This window comes from Aquarana catesbeiana, linkage group LG06, assembly GCF_042186555.1.
Source record: "Aquarana catesbeiana isolate 2022-GZ linkage group LG06, ASM4218655v1, whole genome shotgun sequence".
Classification (NCBI taxonomy): domain Eukaryota; kingdom Metazoa; phylum Chordata; class Amphibia; order Anura; family Ranidae; genus Aquarana; species Aquarana catesbeiana.
This window is the reverse complement of record NC_133329.1, coordinates 104,838,784-104,861,892: the sequence shown is the minus strand read 5'-3', so window position 1 is coordinate 104,861,892 and position 23,109 is coordinate 104,838,784. Positions and strand designations below refer to the sequence as shown.

General features: G+C 43.9%; 1 protein-coding gene and 1 long non-coding RNA gene across 2 annotated transcripts in view; one reads left to right on the top strand and one right to left on the bottom strand.

Moving 5' to 3' along the window:
- CORO7 (coronin 7) overlaps positions 1-23,109 on the top strand; it is a 317,064-nt gene that overhangs the window by 8,370 nt on the left and 285,585 nt on the right. The window contains exon 2 of the mRNA XM_073636587.1: positions 18,160-18,256. Coding sequence (XP_073492688.1) covers positions 18,160-18,256 — 97 coding nt within the window. The remainder of the gene's footprint in view (positions 1-18,159; positions 18,257-23,109) is intronic.
- Positions 19,112-19,691, bottom strand: LOC141147665 (uncharacterized). The gene is made up of 2 exons (XR_012245090.1): positions 19,472-19,691; positions 19,112-19,365 (listed from the first exon to the last, which is right to left on the bottom strand). It is a non-coding gene; the product is annotated as an uncharacterized lncRNA (long non-coding RNA).

Genomic DNA, 23,109 nt, shown 5'->3' with positions numbered 1-23,109 from the left:
ACGGAGGAAAATCCTATTTTTCTATCCGTCTGCAGAGCAGATCAGATGAACATGGACAGACGGTCTGTGTTCATCCGATCCCCCCCCATAAGGGAAGGGGATCGGGATCCCTGCACGGTCCCCGCCCTGTCATCCGCCGGTTTAGCGGGGATCAACTGAGCGATCCCCGCTGAGCAAGTGGATGTTCACGGGGCGAATCATCACGGATCCTTCCCATGTGAAAGGACCCTTATACAAACTGTACACTCACTACTTTACATTGTAGCAAAGTGTCATTTCTTCAGTGTTGTCACATGAAAAGATAGAATAACATATTTGCAAAAATGTGAGGGGCGTACTCACTTTAGTGAGATACTGTGTATGTTTTATTATTTGAAGCAGAGCTCCAGGTATGATCTTAACTACTTAGTTATATTGGTCCAGCTTGGACCAGCGTAGGTATACATATTTCTTGGAAGCTGCTATAGTGAACTCCAAGCATCCATTCCCTGATATGCATGTTACTGTCCTAGACCAGGGACTGCCAAGCATTGAAGCAAGAAGAACAATGGCAGGTCTGGGATTAGCTCCTTAATGTAGAACTCCAGGTGTGATCTTAATTGCAGTTACAATGGTTCAGCTTGGCACAATGTAAGTAAGCATATTTTATAGCTGATGGACTGCTATGGAAGCTGTCAGTCACTGTAGTAGTTGGTGCTACTACAATGATAGTGGTGATCTTTGTAGTCTTGAGCAAAGGAGCCGCCACATTGTTCACTGACCACAGGGGGTCACTTGCTCTGCACTGCTGCCATTCATAAGTAAGCTTATTGTATATATTTCCCCTTCCATGGACACAAGTTTGACTGATGCAAAGTTCTATGTTTCTAAGGAAGATCTTTAGTTGGAAAGATCGTTCTCAGCTAATGGCCATGCAGCGTGCCGAAAATCTGTAGGCAGCTTTAGAACATGCAGATTTCCCTCTAATTGGAACAGCATGGCGTTTTCTTCTGCTGCCGCTACGATAAATTTAGCCCCAGCAGTCCTCTGCGCATTTCCAAAGCTTTTTGCTCATTTAGGTGAACAATTGAGGAAAACAAAACCCGAAAACTATTTATAGTCTGTGCTGTGTATCTAGAGGAACCTGCAGCCAGGAAATTCCCCGTTCCAAATATGTCCTTTACATGGAACATTTGTTCCCTAACCAGACCTAAAATATGCTGACATTATGCAAGTAAGCTTATGTATATAACTGTATTTCTTCTGATGATGGGGGAAGATCTAATCATAGAAGAAGTCACTGCTTACCCCTTCTGTACCTAATGCTAAATCTACAGTGCCTTGAAAAAGTATTCATACCCCTTGAAATTGTCCACATTTTGTCATGTTACAACCAAAAACATAAATGTATTTTATTGGGATTTTATGTGATAGACCAACACAAAGTGGCACATAATTGTGAAGTGGAAGGAAAATGATAAATGGTTTTCAACATTTTTTACAAATAAATATGTGAAAAGTGTGGTGTACATTTGTATTCAGCCCCCCTGAGTCAATACTTTGTAGAACCACCTTTCTCTGCAATTACAGCTGCAAGTCTTTTTGGGGATGTCTCTACCAGCTTTGCTCATCTATAGAGTGACATTTTTGCCCATTCTTCTTTGCAAAATAGCTCAAGCTCTGTCAGATTGGATGGAGAGCGTCTGTGAACAGTAATTTTCAAGTCTTGCCACAGATTCTCAATTGGATTTAAGTCTGGACTTTGACTGGGCTATTCTAACACATGAATATGCTTTGATCTAAACCGTTCCATTGTAGCTCTGGCTGTATATTTAGGGTCATTGTCCTGCCCTAGTCTCAAGACTTTTGCGGTTTTATTCTAAGATTGCCCTTTATTTGGCTCCATCCATCTTCCCACCAACTCTGACCAGCTTTCCTGTCCCTGCTGAAGAAAAGCATCCCCACAACATGATGCTGCCACCACCATGTTTCACAGTGGGTATGGTGTGTCCAGGGTGATGTGCAGTGTTAGTTTTCCGCCACACATAGCGTTTTCCTTGTAAGCCAAAAAGTTCACTTTTGGTCTCATCTGACCAGAGCACCCTCTTCCACATGTTTTCTGTGTCCCCCACATGACTTCTCGCAAACTGCAAACAGGACTTTTTATGTCTTTCTTTCAACTATGGCTTTCTTCTTGCCACTCTTCCATAAAGGTCAGATTTGTGGAGTGCACAGCTAATAGTTGTTCTGTGGAAAGATTCTCCCACCTGAGCTGTGGATCTCTGCAGCTCCTCCAGAGTTACCATGGGCCTTTTGGCTGCTTCTCTGATTAATGCTCTCCTTGCCCGGCCTGTCAGTTTAGGTGGACGGTCATGTCTTGGTAGGTTTGCAGTTGTGCCATACTCTTTCCATTTTCAGATGACAGATTGAACAGTGCTCTGTGAGATATTCAAAGCTTGGGATATTTTTTTATAACCTAATCTTGCTTTAAACTTCTCCACAACTTTATCCCTGACCTGTCTGGTGTGTTCTTTGGCCTTCATGATGCTGTTTGTTCACTAAGGTTCTTAGTCTAACAAACCTCTGAGGGCTTCATAGAACAGCTGTATTTATACTGAGATTAAATTACACACAGGTGGACTCTATTTACTAATTAGGTGACATCTGAAGGCGATTGGTTCCGCTAGATTTTAGTTAGGGGTATTGGAGTACAGGGGGCTGAATATAAATGCACCCCACACTTTTCACATATTTATTTGGAAAACCGTTTATCATTTTCCTTCCACTTCACAATTATGTGCCATTTTGGGTTGGTCTATCACATAAAATCCCAATAAAATACATTTATGTTTTTGGTTGTAACATGACAAAATGTGGAAAATGTCAAGGGGTATGAATACTTTTTCAAGGCACTGTATATGTGTGACTGTCAGGAGACTTTCCAGGTTTTTGGTAAAAATAAAAAATGTTCTCTTATCTAAACATACCTTGTGCCTATTTCGTTTAAATATATCTAAATAGGTGAGGTTCATTGGGGTGCTATTCAAAATAAAAGGCAGCTCATCAATGCATGTAATATGTATTGCTATATGATGCAATAATACATGCAATAACACAATGCATAGATCTAAATCAGCACTTAGGCAAGGTTCACATCTATGCATGTGCGGTTGATGCATTTTTTAAGCCCGGTGTGTTCTGTGTTTTATTTATTTTTTTATGCGTGTTTTTTATGTGTTTTTAATGCATTTTGAGCTTTTGGGATGTGTTAAAGTGATATTAAAGTGGAGTTCCAGTTGTTTTTGTAGCTGCTGACTTTTAATAAGCACACACTCACCTGTCCCACGATCCAGCGATGTAGCCGCTCAAACCATCGGTTCTCTCCTGCACGGGCATCACAAGTGTGGGCACACATCTGCGACAGCTTGCGGCTTCACAGCTGGGTGCACACTGCACGTGCGCCTCCTCAGTGACCGGGCAATCTTCTGGGACCTGCGACGTGTCCCCGAAGATTGCAGGGAGGGAGAGGAGAACTTCTGCTCAAATCTCCTAGGCGGTCGAAGAGTTAGAGGGGTACCTGTCAACTTGGTAACCCCCCCCCGCAAAAAAAATGACATGCCAAATGTCCCTTCACACACAGAGTGTGGCTCAGCCCGCCCTGCTCTCTCCTCATTGGCTCACTGGCTGTGATTGACAGTAACAGGAGCCAATGGCTACCACTGCTGTCTCAGGCAATGAGGAGGGAGAGCCAAGCCTCTCGTGCACATGGATCGCGACCAGGCTCAGGTAGGTATTAGGGGGCCTGCCGCACATAGAAGGTTTTTTTACCTTCATGCATGGAATGCATGAAGGTAAAAAACCTTCTCCCTTTACAACCACTTTAATGTTGCTAGGAGAAGGAGTCTGGTGTCGTGCAGGAAAATGCACCAAAAACGAATGTACAAACGTTTTTCATGCCATTCCATTGAGGTCTATAGAGCCAAAAACATATTAACTGTGTGCAAAAAAATGCACTGGTGGAAAATGCATAGATGTGAATGTGACCCATAGGAACCAATGTTAAATAGACTGTAATGCATTTGCACACGGGGCCATCCATTTGCTGTGCCTTCCTCTTGGTTTTTTAGTTGATGGTGGGAGTGTCATGGTCTGGGGATACATGAGTGCTGCTGGCACTGGGGAGCTACAGTTCATTGAGGGAACCATGAATGCCAACATGTACTGTGACATACTGAAGCAGAGCATGATCCCCTCCCTTCGGAGACTGGGCCGCAGGGCAGTATTCCAACATGATAATGACCCAAAACACACCTCCAAGACGACCACTGCTTTGCTAAAGAAGCTGAGGGTAAAGGTGATGGACTGGCATGTCTCCAGACCTAAACCCTATTGAGCATCTGTGGGGCATCCTCAAACAGAAGGTGGAGGAGCGCAAGATCTCTAACATCCACCAGCTCTGTGATGTCGTCATGGAGGAGTGGAAGAGGACTCCAGTGGCAACCTGTGAAGCTCTGGTGAACTCCATGCCTAAGAGGGTTAAGGCAGTGCTGGAAAATAATGGTGGCCACAAAATATTGACACTTTGGGCCCAATTTGGGCATTTTCACTTAGGGGTGTACTCACTTTTGTTGCCAGCGGTTTAGACATTAATGGCTGTGTGTTGAGTTATTTTGAGGGGACAGCAAATTCACACTGTTATACAAGCTGTACACTCACTACTTTACATTGTAGCAAAGTGTCATTTCTTCAGTGTTGTCACATGAAATGTTATAATAAAATATTTATGTGAGGGGTGTACTCACTTTTGTGAGATACTGTAATTTGTTGATTTTTATTTGATAGTTTCCTGGCTGATTTATCAATGATCTATGCATTGCGGGAATGCAAGTAATGTGCATTGACACTTTGCGGTAGCATTCATTTTGAGTGCACTTATGCCCTGTACACACGATTGGACTTTCCGACGGAAAATGTGCGATCGGAGCTTGTTGTCGGAAATTCCAACTGTGTGTGGGCTCCATCAGACTTTTTCCATCGGAATTTCCGACACACAAAGTTTGAGAGCTGGATCTAAAATTTTCCGACAACAAAATCCGTTTGCGTAAATTCCAATCGTGTGTGGACAATTCCGACGCACAAAGTGCCACGCATGTTCAGAATCAAGCAGAAGAGCCGCACTGGCTATTTTTCTTGGCTTGTTGTACGTCACCGCGTTCTTGACGTTCGGAATTTCCGACCAACTTTGTGCAAGACAAGTTTGAGCCAACATATGTCGGAAAAAATCCGATGGATTTTGTTGTCGGAATGTGCGATTGTGTTTACAGGGCATAAGAGTGCATGTGCGCGGCAGCAAACATTTTGTGACATCTGACTTTTGAGGTATTTTAGGTGCATTGTGCCGCGTACACACGGTCGGACTTTTCGGTTACAAAAGTCCGACAGCCTGTCCGACAGACTTTCGACGGATTTTTGTTGGACTTTTGGCGGACTTGCGGCAGACTTTCTTACAACCGAACTTGCCTACATATGATCACACAAAAGTCCGAAGGATTCCTACGTGATGACGTACACCGGACTAAAATAAGGAAGTTGATAGCCAGTAGCCAATAGCTGCCCTAGCGTGGCTTTTTGCCCGTCGGACTAGCACACAGACAAGCGGATTTCTGGGTCCGGCGTAGTTACGACGTAAAGATTTGAAGCATGTTTCAAATCTAAAGTCCGTCAGATTTGCGGCTGGAAAAGTCCACTGAAAGTCCGGGGAAGCCCACACACGATCGGATTGTCAGCCGTATTTTGTCCGTCGGCGTCCGTCGGACTTTTGTAGACGAAAAGTCCGACCGTGTGTACGCGGCATTAGAAGCCCATTTATTTCAGCAGGCTGCCTTACTGCAACATCCTAAGGGCCCATTCACACCTGAGCATTTTGTAGCTTGAAGCCTCAAGGTACAAAATGCTTGAGGGGGAAAAAAATCCATTATTCTCTATGGAGATGGTTGACATCTCCACTCCAAGTCGCCTGAAGCTCAGACAAGTTCTGGACCCTTTTTTGTCGCTCGCATCGGGCAGATTTTTTGGCGTTTTTGGAGCAGGAAGCAGATGACAAACATGATGTCACAGATGATAATTTTTCCTGTTGGCTAAAAAAACCCCAAAAAAACCCGCCAAAGCTCAAACGCCGGAAAACGCTGCATGGAAACGCGCAAATACGCGCGACAAAATGCTGGGAAAAATGCTCAAAAACCGCTACGCTCAGGTGTGAATAGGGCCTCAGTGTCAGCTGTTGAGTCACAACAAAATAATATAGTATTAGTGAACAGTAGTTTAACCCTTTAACCCAGGGCAACTAATCCACTTTTATTTGTGTGATTGCACTGATCTAGTTTCTATGGGTTATAGAACCCTGCAGCTTTTTGCATAATAAATCTGGTAATATTTAGCTGTGCCTCTGCAGCTGTCACCGGATCCTCCCACTCACTTCCCACTTCTTCCGTTGGGGAACATGTGAAATCCTGGAGATGGTGCCAATCATCTGCATACACAGTATATTCTTCGGTATCAATAATATACAAGGAGTGCTGTTTCTGTGTATTGCACAGAGCTGATGATTTCCGCTGTCTTGTTTGCTTGAAACTGTCATAAGACTTTCATTTCCTCCCGTACTTCCTGTGCCTGTTGGCACTTTCAGCTGTATACATTGGCAGGGCTATCCTTACTACTGAACCAAAGGCAAGATTAATGGAAAGAGCTATGTGTATGTAAAGGTATAATACGTATTACACCTGGTAACCCATAACTTTTCATCTAAAGAGGAACTACAGAGTCCAGCAAGTTCTGTCACTTGCATCCAGTGGTAAAACTTTTGACAAGCTGTGCTAGAATAAGGAGGTTGCTGCTGTCCCTGAGCTCAGCTTCTGAAAATGCTAGGTGCCTAATAGGTGCTCAACCTGGGGCCCGCCAGCTGTTGTGGAACTACAAGTCTCAGGAGGGGTACTCTTCCAATGGGGACCTTTCTGGTGACCTGGGGGTCCCAAGAGATTTCCTTAATTTGCAGAGATTTACTCGCACTTCCTGTTTGGCTATGGGACAGGAAGTGACGGGAAATCTCTTCAGTGGGACACAGATGGCGAAAGGTTTTGCCTATAGTTCTACTTTAACTACTTGACCTCCGGAAGATTTACCCCCTCCAATCCCCTTTATGACCAGGCCATTTTTTGCAATACGGCACTGCGTTACTTTAACTGACATCTGCACGGTCGTCTGACACTGTACCCAAATAAAATGTATGTCCTTTTTTCCCCACAAATAGAGCTTTCGTTTGGTGGTATTTGATCACCTCTGCGGTTTTTATTTTTTGCTCTATAAACAAAAAAAAACCCGACAATTTTGAGAATTTTTTTTTTTTTGCTATAAAACATAAAAATCAGAAATCAAATTTCTTCATAAATTTAGGCCAATATGTATTCTGCTACATATTTTTGGTAAAAAAATCGCAATAAGCAGAATATTGATTGGTTTGGGCAAAAATCATAGCTTCTACAAACTATGGGATATAGTTATGGAATTTTAAATTTTTTTTAATTTTTATTTTTTTACTAGTATGGCAGTGATCAGTGACTTATAGCGGGACTGCAATATTGTGGCAGACAAGTTAGACACTAACTGACACCTTTTGGGAACCAGTGACACTAATACAGTAATCAGTGCTAAAAAAATATGCACTGTCACTGTACTGACACTGACCATGAAAGAGTTACCATCAGGGGCAAGCAAAGGGTTAACTGTGTGCCTAGCCAGTGCTTGTTTACTGTGTGAGAGGTGCTTTTACTATGGGAAGGCTTTGATCCATATCCCTGCTTTGCAGGAACAGAGGATCAATGCCTTCCCTACTAACAGAACGGCGATCTGCCTTGTTTACATATAATGCATGTATAATCACAGCAGGAATGGGTCTCCGACGACTTTGAAAAGTACCGTGCCCAGTGAGCGACCCACTGTGGGTACTATGCAGCAGGGCAGCCGAAACATGGAGGCATGGAACCCAAAGGACCGTAGCAATCATTTTAGTGGTGGTAACTGCTACAGTGATTTTCTGCTTCCAGAGTGGTCCTTCAGGTATGATATATGCATATTTACATTGTGTCAAGCTGGACCAATGTAACTACAGGTCCCCGGCTTACAAATATCCGACTTACAAACCACGCATACTTACAAATGGAAGGAGACAACAGGAAGTGAGAGGAAATCTCCCCGTAGGAAGAGGAATTCACCCCTGTAATGCCCCGTACACACGGAAAATGTGTGATAGGACCTTGTTGTCGGAAATTCCGACCGTGTGTAGGCTCCATCACACATTTTGCATCGGATTTTCCGACACACAAAGTTTGAGAGCTTGCTATAAAATTTTCCGACAACAAAATCCGTTGTCGGAATTTCCGATCGTGTGTACACAAATCCGACGCACAAAGTGCCACGCGTGCTCAGAATAAATAAAGAGATGAAAGCTGTTGGCTACTGCCCCGTTTATAGTCCCGACGTACGTGTTTTACCTCACCGCGTTCAGAACGATCGGATTTTCCGTCAACTTTGTGTGACCGTGTGTATGCAAGACAAGTTTGAGCCAACATCCGTCGGAAAAAATCCTAGGATTTTGTTGTCGGAATGTCCGATCAATGTCCGACCGTGTGTACGGGGCATTAGAGTTATCATGGGAAAAAGGTGTCTCTACTGAAGTTTTATCACCAATCCTTGTTTCCAGGACAACCCAAAATGTTTAAAATCCAATTGTCACAGGGACACAAAAATAGATGAAATCTTCTAAACAGGGGAACAGACAGCAAAACAAACATTACAGGGGTGTTCCCTATGCTAGCCAAAACTTAAAAATATTTTTTTTGCTTGAAAAGTGTACCTTTGTAAACCCTAGTGTTTTTTGCCAATTCCAGCATTCGTGTCTGTGGACGCAAATGCTGGACTCGGGAGCACACCCACAAGCTAACCCCCTCGGGAGATCGCTTCTCTTAGGGGGTTATCTGATGCGGGGAGGACCCGCGAGAGCCGCCGGGGGACCCCAGAAGAGGATGTTCGGGGCCACTCTGTGCAAAATGAGCTGCACAGTGGAGGTAAGTATGATATATTTGTTATTTAAAAAAAAAATAAAAAACGATCCTTTACAATCGCTTTAAAGTTCCAGCCTGTCAAGAAAAAAAATGTAAAAGTCAGCAGCTACAAATACTGTAGCTGCTGACTTTTAATATAAGAGCACTCAGCTGTCCGGGTATACCGCGATTTTGGCATCCCTAGCTGATTCGTTCATCAGCTGTGGTTGCAGGCGCTGGCATCTTCACTAAGGGAAACAGGAAACAAAGCCTTGCGATTTCACAGCCTGTTTCCTACTGTGCATGAGCGAGTCGTGCTGTGCTTTCTAAATGGTCCCACTGTCTTCTGGGACCTGTGTCCCAGAAGGCAGCTGGGGGGTAGGGGGGGGGAGAAGCTGGAAATTTCGTAGATCACCACGATCTTTGTGTGGCTATCTTACCTGGAAGAGGGAGTGGGTACCTGGTTTTGATAGGTACCCGCCCCCCCGGAGTGAACAAGCGGAGCTTCCCCTTCTGGGCAGAACTCTGCTTTAGCCACTTGCCGCTCACCATATAGCAAAATGACGGTGACAAAGTGGTTTCAACATCCTGACTGGACATCCTATGACGTCTTCAGGATATTAAGCCGCTGCTCGCCCCCCCCCGGGGGCGCACCGTGGCGATCGTTGTTGCGGTGTGTCAGTCTGACACACCGCAACTACCATCTGGGTAAAGAGCCTCTGATGGAGACTCTTTACCACGTGATCATGCGTGTCCAATCACGGCTGATCAGGATGTAAACAGGAAGAGCCGGTAATCGGCTTTTCCTCACTCGTGTCTGTCAGACATGAGTAGAGGAGAGCCGATTGGCTGCTCCTCTGACAGGGGGGGTCTGTGCTGATCAATTATCAGCGCAGCCCCCCCGAGGATGCCCACACTGGACCACCAGGGACGCCACTAGGACCACCAGTGATGTCACCAACAGATATGCCACCCTAGACCACCAGGGATGCCAATCAGTGCCCACAATGGGCATCACTGATTGGCAGGCATTATTGTTTGGCACTGATTGGCATCCATCAGTACCATACATAACAGTAGATCAGTGCCCATCCGTGCCTCCTATCAGTGCCCATTCGTGCTGCCTCATCAGTGCCACCTCATTGGTGCCCGTCAGTGCAGCCCCATCAGTGAAGGAGAAAACTTACTTATTTACAAAGTTTTGTAACTGAAACAAAAAAAAAACATTTTTCTTTTTCAAAATTTTCGTTCTTTTTTTATTTGATTAGCAGAAAATAAAAATCCCGGAGGTGATTAAATACCACCAGAAGAAAGCTCTATTTGTGGGAACAAAATGATAAAAATTTAGTTTGGGTACAGTGTAGCATGACCGCGCAATTGTCATTCAAAGTACGACAGGGCTGAAAACTGAAAATTGGTCTGGGCAGGAAGCAAGTGCCCGGTATTGAAGTGGTTAAGAACAAACCTACAGTACATCTTGTTTGTAACCCAGGGACTGCCTGTATGCAATAAAATCCATACCTGGAGTTCAGCTTTAATTGACCTGGAAAAGTCATGCAGCTAGTAAAGTCAGAAATGTTCTGCATGCTTGTTCTGGGATAGCAACTCAAAAACGATTGGAGCCAATGGATCAGTAAAGCAGCATGTTTTAGAAGTCAGTGATGCAAACCTGCGTAATAATCTCAGCATAGATCATTTTACATAGAGATCCATTTTTTAATGCTTTTTAGACTTGTGTTGCCTATGATTAGGCAATGGTGCTTGTCTTCAAAGCCCAACTGAACCTTCACATAATTGTTTCCTATGTTCCCTGGTCACACCTTACATTTGCGTTGTGTAAAAATGCAGCGTGTAAGCATTTTTACGCAGCGCAGCTCTCCACACCGCACCTTACCTTGTTGAATTTTTTTTACACAACCCAACGTATGTCACAGCATGTCAGTGAAGTGTGTTTTTTATTTTTTTTGTTTTTTTTTTTTGTCATTTTAAAAAGAGTAAAAAACAAAAACAAAAAAACAGTGCGATGCATGCATTAAATCGCCCCCACACAGTGCATATGCGTGCATTATATGGAGCTTAACGCATGCCGGCTGCTATGAACAGGCCCGTAAAGAAATGTTTGTTATCCTTTACACATCTGCATCAAGAAAGAAGCTGCATGTTGTATTCCACAATGAGAGACCCTCCCTGGTTATGTCATCCTAAAGCGAAAAAGCACAGGGAAAACCTAAAAAGGACAAAATAAGAGAAGCATGTATTGTCGATTCATAATGTTAGGTATACAGTATTTTGCACCATTTATTTCTTTTTCTTTTTTTTTTCTTTTTTTTATTTCCTTTGTCGGCATTCCTTCGTTTATTTTCCAGCCTTATTTGTAAAAACACATTCTCAATTTTTGTTTTGCAGTGAAAAATGTCATTACTGCTGTTTTTCTGTTTTTTTCTTTTTCCCATCTGCCTGCATAAATGATCCTCCATATTTAGTACTTTCTGGTTCCCCAATCAGGTACAAGTATGCTAAGATTGGAGTCGGGTATCCCGATTTAAATTTTTTTTTCTATGTCTGTGACTTAAGCCGCCCAACATGCATTGAAATTCGGCCGATTCAGCAGGGGCCGACCGAGATTCCATTCATTTATGGATATAAAATAGTGTAAGTCCCAAAACTGCTGAGGTGAGTGCACTGCTGGACCGTGGGACAGGTGAGTGTGTGTTAATTAAAAGTCAGCAGCTACACTTTTTGTAAATAACTTTTAAAATATAACTTTTTGTAACTTTTAATAAACACACAAATGACTGGAACTCCGCTTTAAAGTGTTACTAAACCCACAACAGTAAAATCTGTCTGTAAATGCGGTAAAACATGCTTGTTATACTCACAGTGGAACCTAAGGGGTTAATCCTCTGCATTGTGTAAAAAGGCTGTTTGATCCTGTCTTCTCTGATCCTCCTCTTTCTCCACTGTCCCCAATCCATATTCTGATAGAACAGAGCCTTGGAAGCACTCTGCACATGCTCAGCTTGGTGTGTATTGCTAGAGAGTTGTTTTTTTTTTTTTTTTTTTTTTTTTTTTTTTCCGGAGAGTGCATGTGATCAGCACAGGGCCAATCGGCACTGTCCAGACAGAGGGTTAGGGGTCCTTCAGCCTCATAGAACAATCAGAGTAGAATGAAAACACCTCCTACAAGCTTTACCAGTGCTCTGCTGGACACCGATAGAAGTCACAAGACTGCTCTAACTGCTGATGAGAAAAGGTATTTAGCAGTTTATATTTACTAAAACGATTGCATTTCCATATTCTGTGTGCTGTGGAAGACCAGTTATAGTGAATGCAGGGTCCTGGGTTTGAGAACACTAGTCCCAGGGATAATGGTCACTAAGACAAATAGAGAGTAAATCTCCCCTTTGGGTACACAGAGAGCAATAAAACACCCTATTGAAAACTACAATAAAGAAATTGGCTTTTAGGAAACCGTTGAAATTTTTATACTTCATTGGATTTCCATTTCCTGAATAAACTAGTTTTGGTTTATGGAATCGATGTATTTGTAGCGGTGCCCTCGTAGGGGCTGTTGAATGTTGTGACCCACCTGTCACCCTGCCCAGCCCGGCATTCACTTCCCAATCACCTTGTGGACAATGAACAGTCCATGTGTTTGTTTTTGTATTTTTATTGAGGGGTTTGAACTTGGATAGGGATAGGGATATATGGGATGCCCAGTAGAACGAACAATTCGTTGATTGTATCTCAAACAGTTAGGACAGTTGTGTACACTTCACAGCTCCAGTCTCCTCCAGCACAACACGTGCTTGCAGACTGTTTTTCTCTCTCCTGCACTACACTTCAGTTCCAGGCACAGCTAGCACATGGTTAGGCCCAACACTGACCCAGTCAGGCCCTAGAACAGTGATGGCAAACCTTGGCACCCCAGATAGTTTGGAACTACATTTCCCATGATGCTCATGCACTCTGCAGCTGCACACACCGGTGGTTCCCTCCTGGAGACTTGCCCAGCAGTACTAGCACCTGTTGTCCTCTCTCTGACTCCTCTCTGTGCCCCCTGTTCAGTTCCTTCATGCATTCTTGAAGGGATCCATACTGCACCTGAGTCCCAGGCCCAAGGTCACCCCCCCCCCCCCCAGAATGGGGAGGGACCCCAAAGCCTAGCACTCCATCCTCAGTTCTTCCAGCCGACAACTCCTCCCCAGCTGGGCTGACCCTGGGTACATCAAGGAGGCCTGCCCCCTGCCAATCCTAGTTGGGGATTGGTCAGGACTCGCTGAGACACCCCAAACAGCTCCACCTCTCTTCCCTGCCTCTCTTCTAGAATCCTCTAGAAGGAAAAGGGAGGTAACAGTAGAGTGATGCTATCTGTGAGTCACTAGCCTTACTCTGAGCCACTCCCAGCCTACACAGATCAAAACAAACAGGCCTAGCTTCTAGCTAGGCCTGCCTAAATTTACCTGCACTCACCAAAAATCTCACCTCTAGTACCTACCTAAGTAGAGGGTGCTACATATACATTTCAGCTTACTGGTTTGGTGGCTGCATTCATTTTAATGTTTACTTGGTGATCCTTCGGTGATAATCCCCAATCACTGTGCTGTATCCATGAAAGAACTGTATTGTCACTCAGGAATATACAACACCTTCTTCTCTTTTGTTCTCTGTAAGATAGAGGAAGGTGTTTTGTAGTAAAATGTAACTGATAAGAGTGTAGAACAGGCAAAACACAGGAAGTCATCAGCTCACAAGATTTCTGGCAGGATCAACATATACTTTATAAATACTGTTCTCTTTTCCTTTGGAGAAATCAATCTGTCAATGATTGCAGAGATTTCCAGAGAATTTGGTCAGTTCTTTTTGTGCTTATTATTGCTCTGGTGCATTTCTTGATTGCTTTGTGCCTTTGGTGCTCTGATGTATTTGGAATCTGCTGATTCCAAATCTAAATTTCAGAACATGAGTAATTGGGGTTTGAGCCACTGTTAGGCTTGCCTTTTGTGTCGTGGGTTTTCCTCAATCCGTCAGCACTTTCTGAATCAACATACAGCATATACGGGTCTGTTTATTCATGCATGAATGTATGGAATCTAGGAAGGGACAGATGCAGCCTGTGTGGGTGGCTTTACAGTCTGGATACACAGCTGGAATGCAGATTAGAAGATGATCTATCTGCGGTACGGATCACACACAATCCAGGACAAAATAATTACAAGGATGATGGAGAAAAGAAGCTCTTTTTTTATGAGACATTTGTGCTGAACTGACCCAATGAAAATAGATCTGACCCACAACATTTTTTTAAACAGATAACTGTACTTTAAAGCGATATTAAACTAAAAACCTGACTGGCAGAGTTTTTATGATAGAAAAGTCCCTAGTGGTCTGTTCTGTTATAAATGCTTCCCTCTGCCTGTCAGCGGTAATGTACACTGAGCAGCGCATGCGCAGCTTAGAGTACATTTATGCCACTACTCTGTGCCATGATGAAGTGACTCCCATGCGCATGCGTGGCCTGGGCATTCAAGTAGTTAAACAGCGCAAACCTGGAAGGAAGAACAGGAGTGCAGCGCTGGAGGGCATCCTTTGACAGGTAATTCTTAGTATGCAGTGCATACTAGCACGTTATGGCATAAACCTGAAGGAGGCTGTTTTAAAAAAAAATAAATAAAAATGTAATTCCACTTTAAAAGACAATGGGGGTTATTTACGAAAGGCAAATCCACTTTGCACTAAAAGTGCACTGCAAGTGCACTTGGAGCTTCAGTCGCTGTAGATCCGAGGGGGACATGCAAGGAAAATAAAAAACAGCATTTTAGATTGCACATGACTGGATGATAAAATCAGCAGAGCTTCCCCTCATTTCAGATCTTCTCCTCAGATTTACAGCGACTGCACTTCCAAGTGCACTTGTAGTGCAAAGTGGATTTGCCTTTCGTAAATAACCCCCATTGACTTTTTAATATGCTCAAGTTCACCAAGTAACTTTACAAATACAACCCATTACTCTGCTTTTTTCTTTCCATGTACTTTGAGGGCTGTCATCACATTCAACATCACATCACATTACATTAGGCTTGTCTGCATCTGAACGGTAACCACAGATAAGCACTGAGAACAAGGAAGGCATTTGCTGCGCATACCTGTTTGATAGGGCCCATTCAGACCATCGATTTACAATAAAATATACATATAGCGCTATCATGTAGATGTAGCACACAGTAATGCGCTGAGCATGGTGCGATGCACTGGAGGGCCAATTATTTATAATGCATCTAAAAAATACATCTCGGCTACAGCACAAGGCACTATAATACCGACTTTGGAATATACATAGTTACATTGGTCTGAGGCAGACCAATGTAACAAATGTATAAAATACCCATACCTAGAGTTTCTATTCAACACACAGTACATACTGCCCATTGTTGAGTCATGTGTCAACCCCCAACACCATAACCTCTGCAGTGAATTCAGCATGGTGCTAACCAACTCATACAGAATTTTAGGTATTTTTTTTTAGTTCTCCTACTAGAACAAGATTTCACAGCACTGAAAAATGTGTATTTCCAAATACATAGGGGTAAAAAAATGCTGCCTGCCCCTTCCGCTTCCCACTCAGAATAATTTGTATTTTGTAAATTGGTTCACATAATACAAAGCGGTCCATAACTGGGCAGGAAGAGAGAAGGGGCAATCAGAGCGACTGTGCAAGACTCTGCAGATTCTGTATCTGAGACCCGAAAAGCCATAGGCTCTAATAGGCGTCAAAAAAAGGTGACCAAGCATGATGCTCGCAGTTCATCCAGGTGTGTTGGAATATATATATATATATATATATATATATATATATATGTGTGTGTGTGTGTGTGTGTATGTATGTGTATGTATGTGTGTATATATATATATATATTCGCAGTCCTTACACTGAACCGCCTCTCCGCCAATCAGGTGCTCGGGTCTGTTAACCGTCACCTGATTGGCTGAAACGACAGGCGCTGTGATTGAATACCTGATGGGAAGAGACTAATGGAGGACACCGCTCGGAGGACACCGCTCACTGCCTTTACCCGCTGCCCCACGAGGCAGGGTAAGTCCTGGGCAGGGGGGTCACAGTGGCGACATTGGATGGGCTGGGCGCAGTGGCGGCATTGGATGGGCACAGTGGCAGCATTGGATGGGCACAGTGGCAGCATTGGATGGGCACAGTGGCAGCATTGGATGGGCACAGTGGCAACATTGGATGGGCACAGTGGCAGCATTTGATGGCACAGTGGCTGCGTTTAATGTGCAGTGTGGCAGCATTTGATGGCCACACTGGCTGCATTTGATGGCCACAGTGGCTGCATTTGATGGCCACACTGGCTGCATTTGATGGGCACAGTGGCTGCATTTGATGGGCACAGTGGCTGCATTTGATGGACACAGTGACGGCATTTGATGGGCACAGTGGCTGCGTTTGATGATTTTTTTTTTTTTTTTTTAGTATTTTTCAGTTTGTTTGCGCCCCCCAAAAAATTTTGAGCACCAGCCGCCACTGTATAGTATGCCTGTGTGAATGAGGCCTAAAGCTAAAGTGCTATGTATAGTTATTACGATATAGTTATTAAGATATTTAGAACTAATGCCGCGTACACACGAGCAGACTTTTCGACGGACTAGGTCCGACAATCTTTCCGACGGACTTTGCAGCGTAGGTCCGCCGGACTTTCAAACGAACGGACTTGGACATACACAATCACACCAAAGTCCGACGGATTCGTACGTGATGACGTACACCGGATTAAAATAAGGAAGTTGATAGCCAGTAGCCAATAGCTGCCCTAGCGTCAGTTTTAGTACGTCGGACTAGCATAGAGACGAGCGGATTTTTCGACCGGACTCGAGTCTGTCGGAAAGATTTGAAACATGTTTTATTTCTAGGTCTGTCGGACTTTTGGGGGAAAAAAAAGTCCGCTGGAGCCCACACACGATCGAATTGTCCGACGGAGTCCGGTCCGCCGGACCAAGTCTGCCAGAAAGTCCGCTCGTGTGTACGCGGTATAAGGGTTAATGTACATGGTACTGATGTATGAACATCAGATTCCTGGCAGAAAGTTCCTGTGTAAAAATGCAAGGATGGGCTGTAAAGTAAATGAGCATTTTTCAAGCGTACACAGGCATAACATTTCTTCTAGGTTTTCTTTAGGTGTGGTTTATACGTCTATGTGCGTAAAATACTGTCCAATGAAGCAGATTTTTTTGCATGCTATACGCCGTGCAAGTTTACGTGCCTGTGTGTACAGGCCCACCAGAAACAACGGGCTACACTTATCTTAGTAAAAAAAAAGCAAACGCCTGAATGTCTAAAAACCATGCCGTCTTTAGGTGTCCGTGTGTACGAGCTCTAACCGGCAATCTGTAAAATAAAATGTTGGTTAAGGATACATTTAAAAATGGCTTTAGGCTGCATTTGCATCTGTGCATTCCAGGAGTGCGGAAAAATGCGTGTCGTGCTTGCAGTTCAATTGTCGTGCTTGCAGTTTAATTGTTAATGGCACCCCAAATGCGGCCAACAGACTTGCAAAGAGAAGACTTGGAAAAAAATGGAGCAAAGCTCTGTGTCCAAAAAGGGGCAGGGGCTTATTTGGTGCATTTGTCACGCATAGGGCAGCCTATTCAAGTGAATGGGCTGTCCTATGCGTTTGGAACAAAAAAGCGTGAAAAAAACACAGCCTAAAGCCCCGTATATACGATCAGAATATCATACAACAAATACCGCTTTCGAAGCAATCGTGCGATAATATGATCGTTAGTACACAGCGGTCGTCCAAAATTTTCCATAGGGACAAACCAGATCATACGATTTTCGTTAAATTAGTACAGTTTTTGTCCGAAAATACAATACAAATACATTACTTCCGAATTTCTATTCTGTTGCACGAGAATTTTCGTACTTTAGTAACCTATTCGTTTTCGATATGGAGACTAGATCCAAACAAAAACGGACGTTCATTCATCCGATAATCTCATTGTGTGTACTAGGATTTAGAAGGGCCAAGAACATATGTGTCATCTGTCTTCTGATGTGCTTTTTTTGTAGGGATGGATCGGGGACATCGGAGGTGCATCCTCTGCAACCAGTGGGAACAACATCAAGTGTGGACACAGTCGTATAATCTATAATACTGACAGTCCTGGTAAGTCTTTTTGCCTTCTGTAACAAAAGAAGAAAAAAATCTGGCTATAGTGGGTGGGGTGCCATCATCCCTAATGCATATACATACAGAGAAACCCTCTAAAAGGTGGGACTATATCGCCTCTGAATGGAAGTCAAAGTAGATAAAAAATATAATTTATTTGTACAAAAAGATTAAAAACCTTGTGAAACATACAAAGGATCATACAAATGGACATATAATAGTACAATAACAATTGAAGCAAAGGTAATGACCTTTAACATGTTTCTGGAATTCTTCAGAGGTGTCAGAAACGATAATGTAGTTAATTTTTCAAGTCGCTGAAGTTACATCACGTATGCATGCCACTATATTAAAAAAACAACTGGATGAGGGCCAAGAGTTGCGCCATATTCCATCGCACAACCACCGCTTGGCTGCAAAGTTCAACCTAGGTATCGCACTGCAAAAGCTCCCCTGAAGATTGCTGGAGACAGGGAACACAGGGATCTTCTAGTGTCTATTGAAGGATGGCCAAGAGAGCAGGCCAAATATTGTAGATGTCAATTGTGGGGGTCCTTTAAGCTGTAGATGAATAGGGTTCACCAAATTAGCAATTTAAGGAGCTTGAAATAGAGGCAGCCCGCTTACAGGACGTCTAAACAGCATTGGATGGGTAAGTGGGTAAGTGGATGGGTAAGTGGTCTGCCTCTATTTCACGCTCCTTAATCGCTAAATGAAGTGCGACACCTAGGTTCAAAGGAGCTCTGACCAGAAGTAGTAAACAAAAAAGGTATGCCACATCCCTTAATAGCAAAAAAAGGACAATTGGTTCCCCTGGGGTGGGATTTTAGAGGCATTACCACAGAAAGGATATTAATAGTAAGAAAAATATTTTATTACAAAATACAAAAATATAACACACAATGTATCAGAATAAAACATTAGCACACATGAAAAATACATATGTATAATTGCATCGAGAATGACATGCAGGTAACAAAAAATGTATATATGTCACACAAGACAATAAATGAAAACAGACCAATGATAAAAGATGGAGTGGGTCTCACTAAACCGACGCGTTTCGGAAAGTCCTTCGTCAAGGTTTGACAAGTGAGAGTTAACATCTATTAAATATTATGAAAACAGAAAAGTGCCAAAATGGTTAATATCACATACATGTATAAAGTAGTATACCCCCCGCACCCTAAGTGTGAGAGAGTACACACTTACCCAATGCAGGTGTAAAACAAACATTCAAAGCATATAGTCAGCTCCGCTGTGGTGTCCCAGGCCGCGTGCATGTGTCAAAAATCCAAAAATGGGTAGGCAGAATGCTATAAAGGATTCGTATGAAGAGTACTGTCCCCCTAGATGCTGAAGAGACGCCGCGTCCAAATATAGGCGCAGCGCCTGTGCGCAGGCTGGGGTCCAAATGGATCTTCGGACCTAAGATTGTATAGACCATATCGTAAAAGAAGGCCAGTATCGTATGAGAAAGCTAATACTACTGGAGATAGTGAGATCTAAAGAAAACAAAATTCTAGAGATAGCACAAAAAAGTATACATATGTATGGAAGATAAAGGCCAGAGGCATACCTGGAAGTTAGAGCTGAAGGAGACACCTACAAGGTGTAACGTAGGAGGGGGGAGGGGAGGCTCATATATCACCGTGCCGGCTATCGGGCTGACAATAAAGTGGGAGCCTATTATTGAAAAACAAAAGGAAAGAGGGTGGAATTCAATAAGAAATATGTAGACAGGTTATGGTGTGTATAAAACACACCATGCAATAGAGTATTCTCCAAGGTATAGTTTAGTAAGTACCCCCAATCCATCAGAGTGCCTTACCTATGGCAGTCAGGAGCGCAGCACAAGTGCACCATCCACCTCCGATCACAGGATCAGAGTGGATGGGCTAGGGTATATAACTCCGTTAGAGGCGCTCCCAGCTGATTGTAACAACAATCAGCTGAGCGCCGTGTCCTCCCTAGGTTGCCTCCTCCCATTCTCCCCAGCTGTCAGACAGTCAGCCTATGAAACGGCATCCTGTCCTTTTTGTCCAATCCTGGACCCCCTGGGAGTGGACCGCGCCGCGCCCCCCCACGTACGCCGGCCCCGACCCCACACCGCGCATGTGCGTCAGCCAAGCTGGAACGCATCGTCACGGCTGACGTCACGGAGCCGCGCCCCGGAGACGCGCGCCGCCATCCACTCCCACCGGCACGGGAAGCCGGGGCTGGATTCAGCGAACGCTGAACCAGACCCGGAAGGGAGGAGCAGACAAGCAGTTTCCTCTCATGTGTCCCCAGAGGGGGACAGCCTTGCCATGCCGGGTCCACGCACAATCACAGCAAAGGGGGGCAAAGATAAAAGATGCCACCCAGGGATTAAGCAAACAAAACATAAAAGTGTCAAACAATGTGAAAGAAAATGTATATATACACAGTGTTCCGTGGTATGGGAACACAAAACTGTATTGGTTGTCTGCCAGTGCACCTACAGCGTGAGAGACCACAGTAGAGCTGTAACATGGGGAGAGAAAATAATAATGAATAACAAAAGCAGAAAACTACAAGACACCCATATAAGGGATAAGCGACACCTAGGTTGAGCTTTGCAGCCTGGCGGTGGTCTATCCATCTTGAGCTTAAAGGACCCCCACGATTGAGATCTACAATATTTGACCTGCTCTCTTGGCCATCCTTCAATAGACACTAGAAGATCCCTGTGTTCCCTGTCTCCAGCAATCTTCAGGGGAGCTTTTGCAATGCGATACCTAGATTGAGCTTTGCAGCCTGACGGTGGTTGTCCGGTGGAATATGGGCATCAGCACAACTTTTGGCCCTCATCCTGTTGGTTTTTTTAATATAGTGGCATGCATGCGTGATGTAACTTCTTCAGAAACTTGAAAAATTACCTACATTATCGTTCCTGACCCCCCAGAAGAATTCCCGAAACGTGTTCGTACAATGACGATTGAAGCAAAGGTAATGACACCTATTATATGTCCATTTGTATGATCCTTTGTATGTTTCACAAGGTTTTTAAACTTTTTGTACAAATAAAGGATATTTTTTATCTACTTTGACTTTCATTCAGAGGGTTTCTCTGTGTGTATTTGCCTTATGTAAAACCCCAGCACATGGCACTTTTTACACCTGTTTTTGGTCTCCAGAAGAATAAAGTGGATCTCCCAAAAACTCTTGCAGAAGGTATAACTTATTGTAAAAACAAAGAAGAGTGGGAAGAGTGGGAACAAGGAGACAGTGGCTGATGTTGGCCCGGTAATATTCCCACCCTGGAAATGACTGGACTATATCGGTACAGATAGACACCAATGAATAATTAATTAAAAGGTTTATTACAAAGAAGGAAAATACATAATGTACTTGTTAAAATTGCAAAAACAGAGGCTCGGGATTGCCCAAGGAATATCTGTAGTTACAGGGTATAGAATGGTCTGGTTCTCGACTAGTTTCGCGGTATTACCGCTTCCTCAGGAGGACCAATCTATGAGACAAATAATAAAAATAATACAGACATAATACATACAAAAATCATAATGCAGCATGTAAAAAAACAACATAACCTAAGAGGTAAATACAGAAATGGCTTACCTTATATTTAGGTGAATATGTGCGGCACCCAGCTGCCCAAACATTACTCCCCCGCGGCAGACAAGGGGGATTGTACGGAATTCCCTGAATGGATAACAAATAGCAATTGAGGGGTCTAGTATGTCAGCTGGTTAAGGGTAAAAGAAGATTAGCCATTAGCATAGGAGAGGGAGATAAGGGCAGAAAGGAAGAAAGGGAATACGGAAGGAAAAAGGAGAGGGATAAAATTAGGGGAGGGAAATAAGGGAAGGGATGATTGGGATGGGGAGGGGAAGGAAGGAGGGGGGGAGGAGGGGGGGAAGAAAGAGAGAGGGGAGAGAGAAGGGAAGAACGACAGGGAAGGAGGGGAGAGGGGGAAGGACAAAGAAGGTGGTGGGGAGGGAGGATATAGGGGGGAGGGGGAAGGAAGGGAAAGGGGGCCGGGGGAGGGGAGGGGAAGGGGGACAGGAGGTGGAAGGGGGAGGGGAAGGGGAGGACTGATGGAGAAGAATCAGGAAAGAGGAGTTGGGGGGGGGGGGGGGGGGGGGGGGGAAAGGGGGGGGGGGGGGGGGAAGCAAGATAGGACAGGCAGAAACAAAGAAGAGAAAGGGGGATAAAGTACCCGCACCCTCGCTAGTGATATTGAGGCATATGTCGGTAACTTACCATGATTATTAGCCCAAAGGGGTGATAAGGTACCAAGCCACATAGAGGCTTCTTGATAACGCAGAGGTCAGATGGCCCGTAGGAAGCAAGAGCACCCACTGTGTCCACCGAGAAAGGGGCATCAAAGAGGGTACATGGGTGTGGGAGCCCAGCAATATGAGGGGATACCCACAGGTAACATGGAAATCTGTCAATAAAACCGTATCACATGTAACATGAGATACAGGATAGTATCCGTGAGACGGTATCAATAGTAGATAACGTGGGGTAAAGGATAGTATCCACAGGTAAAAATTGAGGATAAATGTACCCAAAGATGTCCCCGGTAAGACAGCGGAGGCGTCCCTTCCATCCAAGCCCCACGTGTGCAAGTCTTCAAAGTCTTAAGACTTAAGTCTTAAAAAAAAATAAATAAATAATAATAAAAAAACAAAATATATATATAATGCCTGACCGTATCGGATAAAGAAGGAAAATGGTATACAAAGCCACTACACATTTCATTTAAACTTTGTAAAAAATGTAAAGAGATGTTTGATCCTTCTTTCCTAATGCAGTTTTCTTGCTAACCGGTGATAACACAAAGCAGGCCAATTTAGATATCA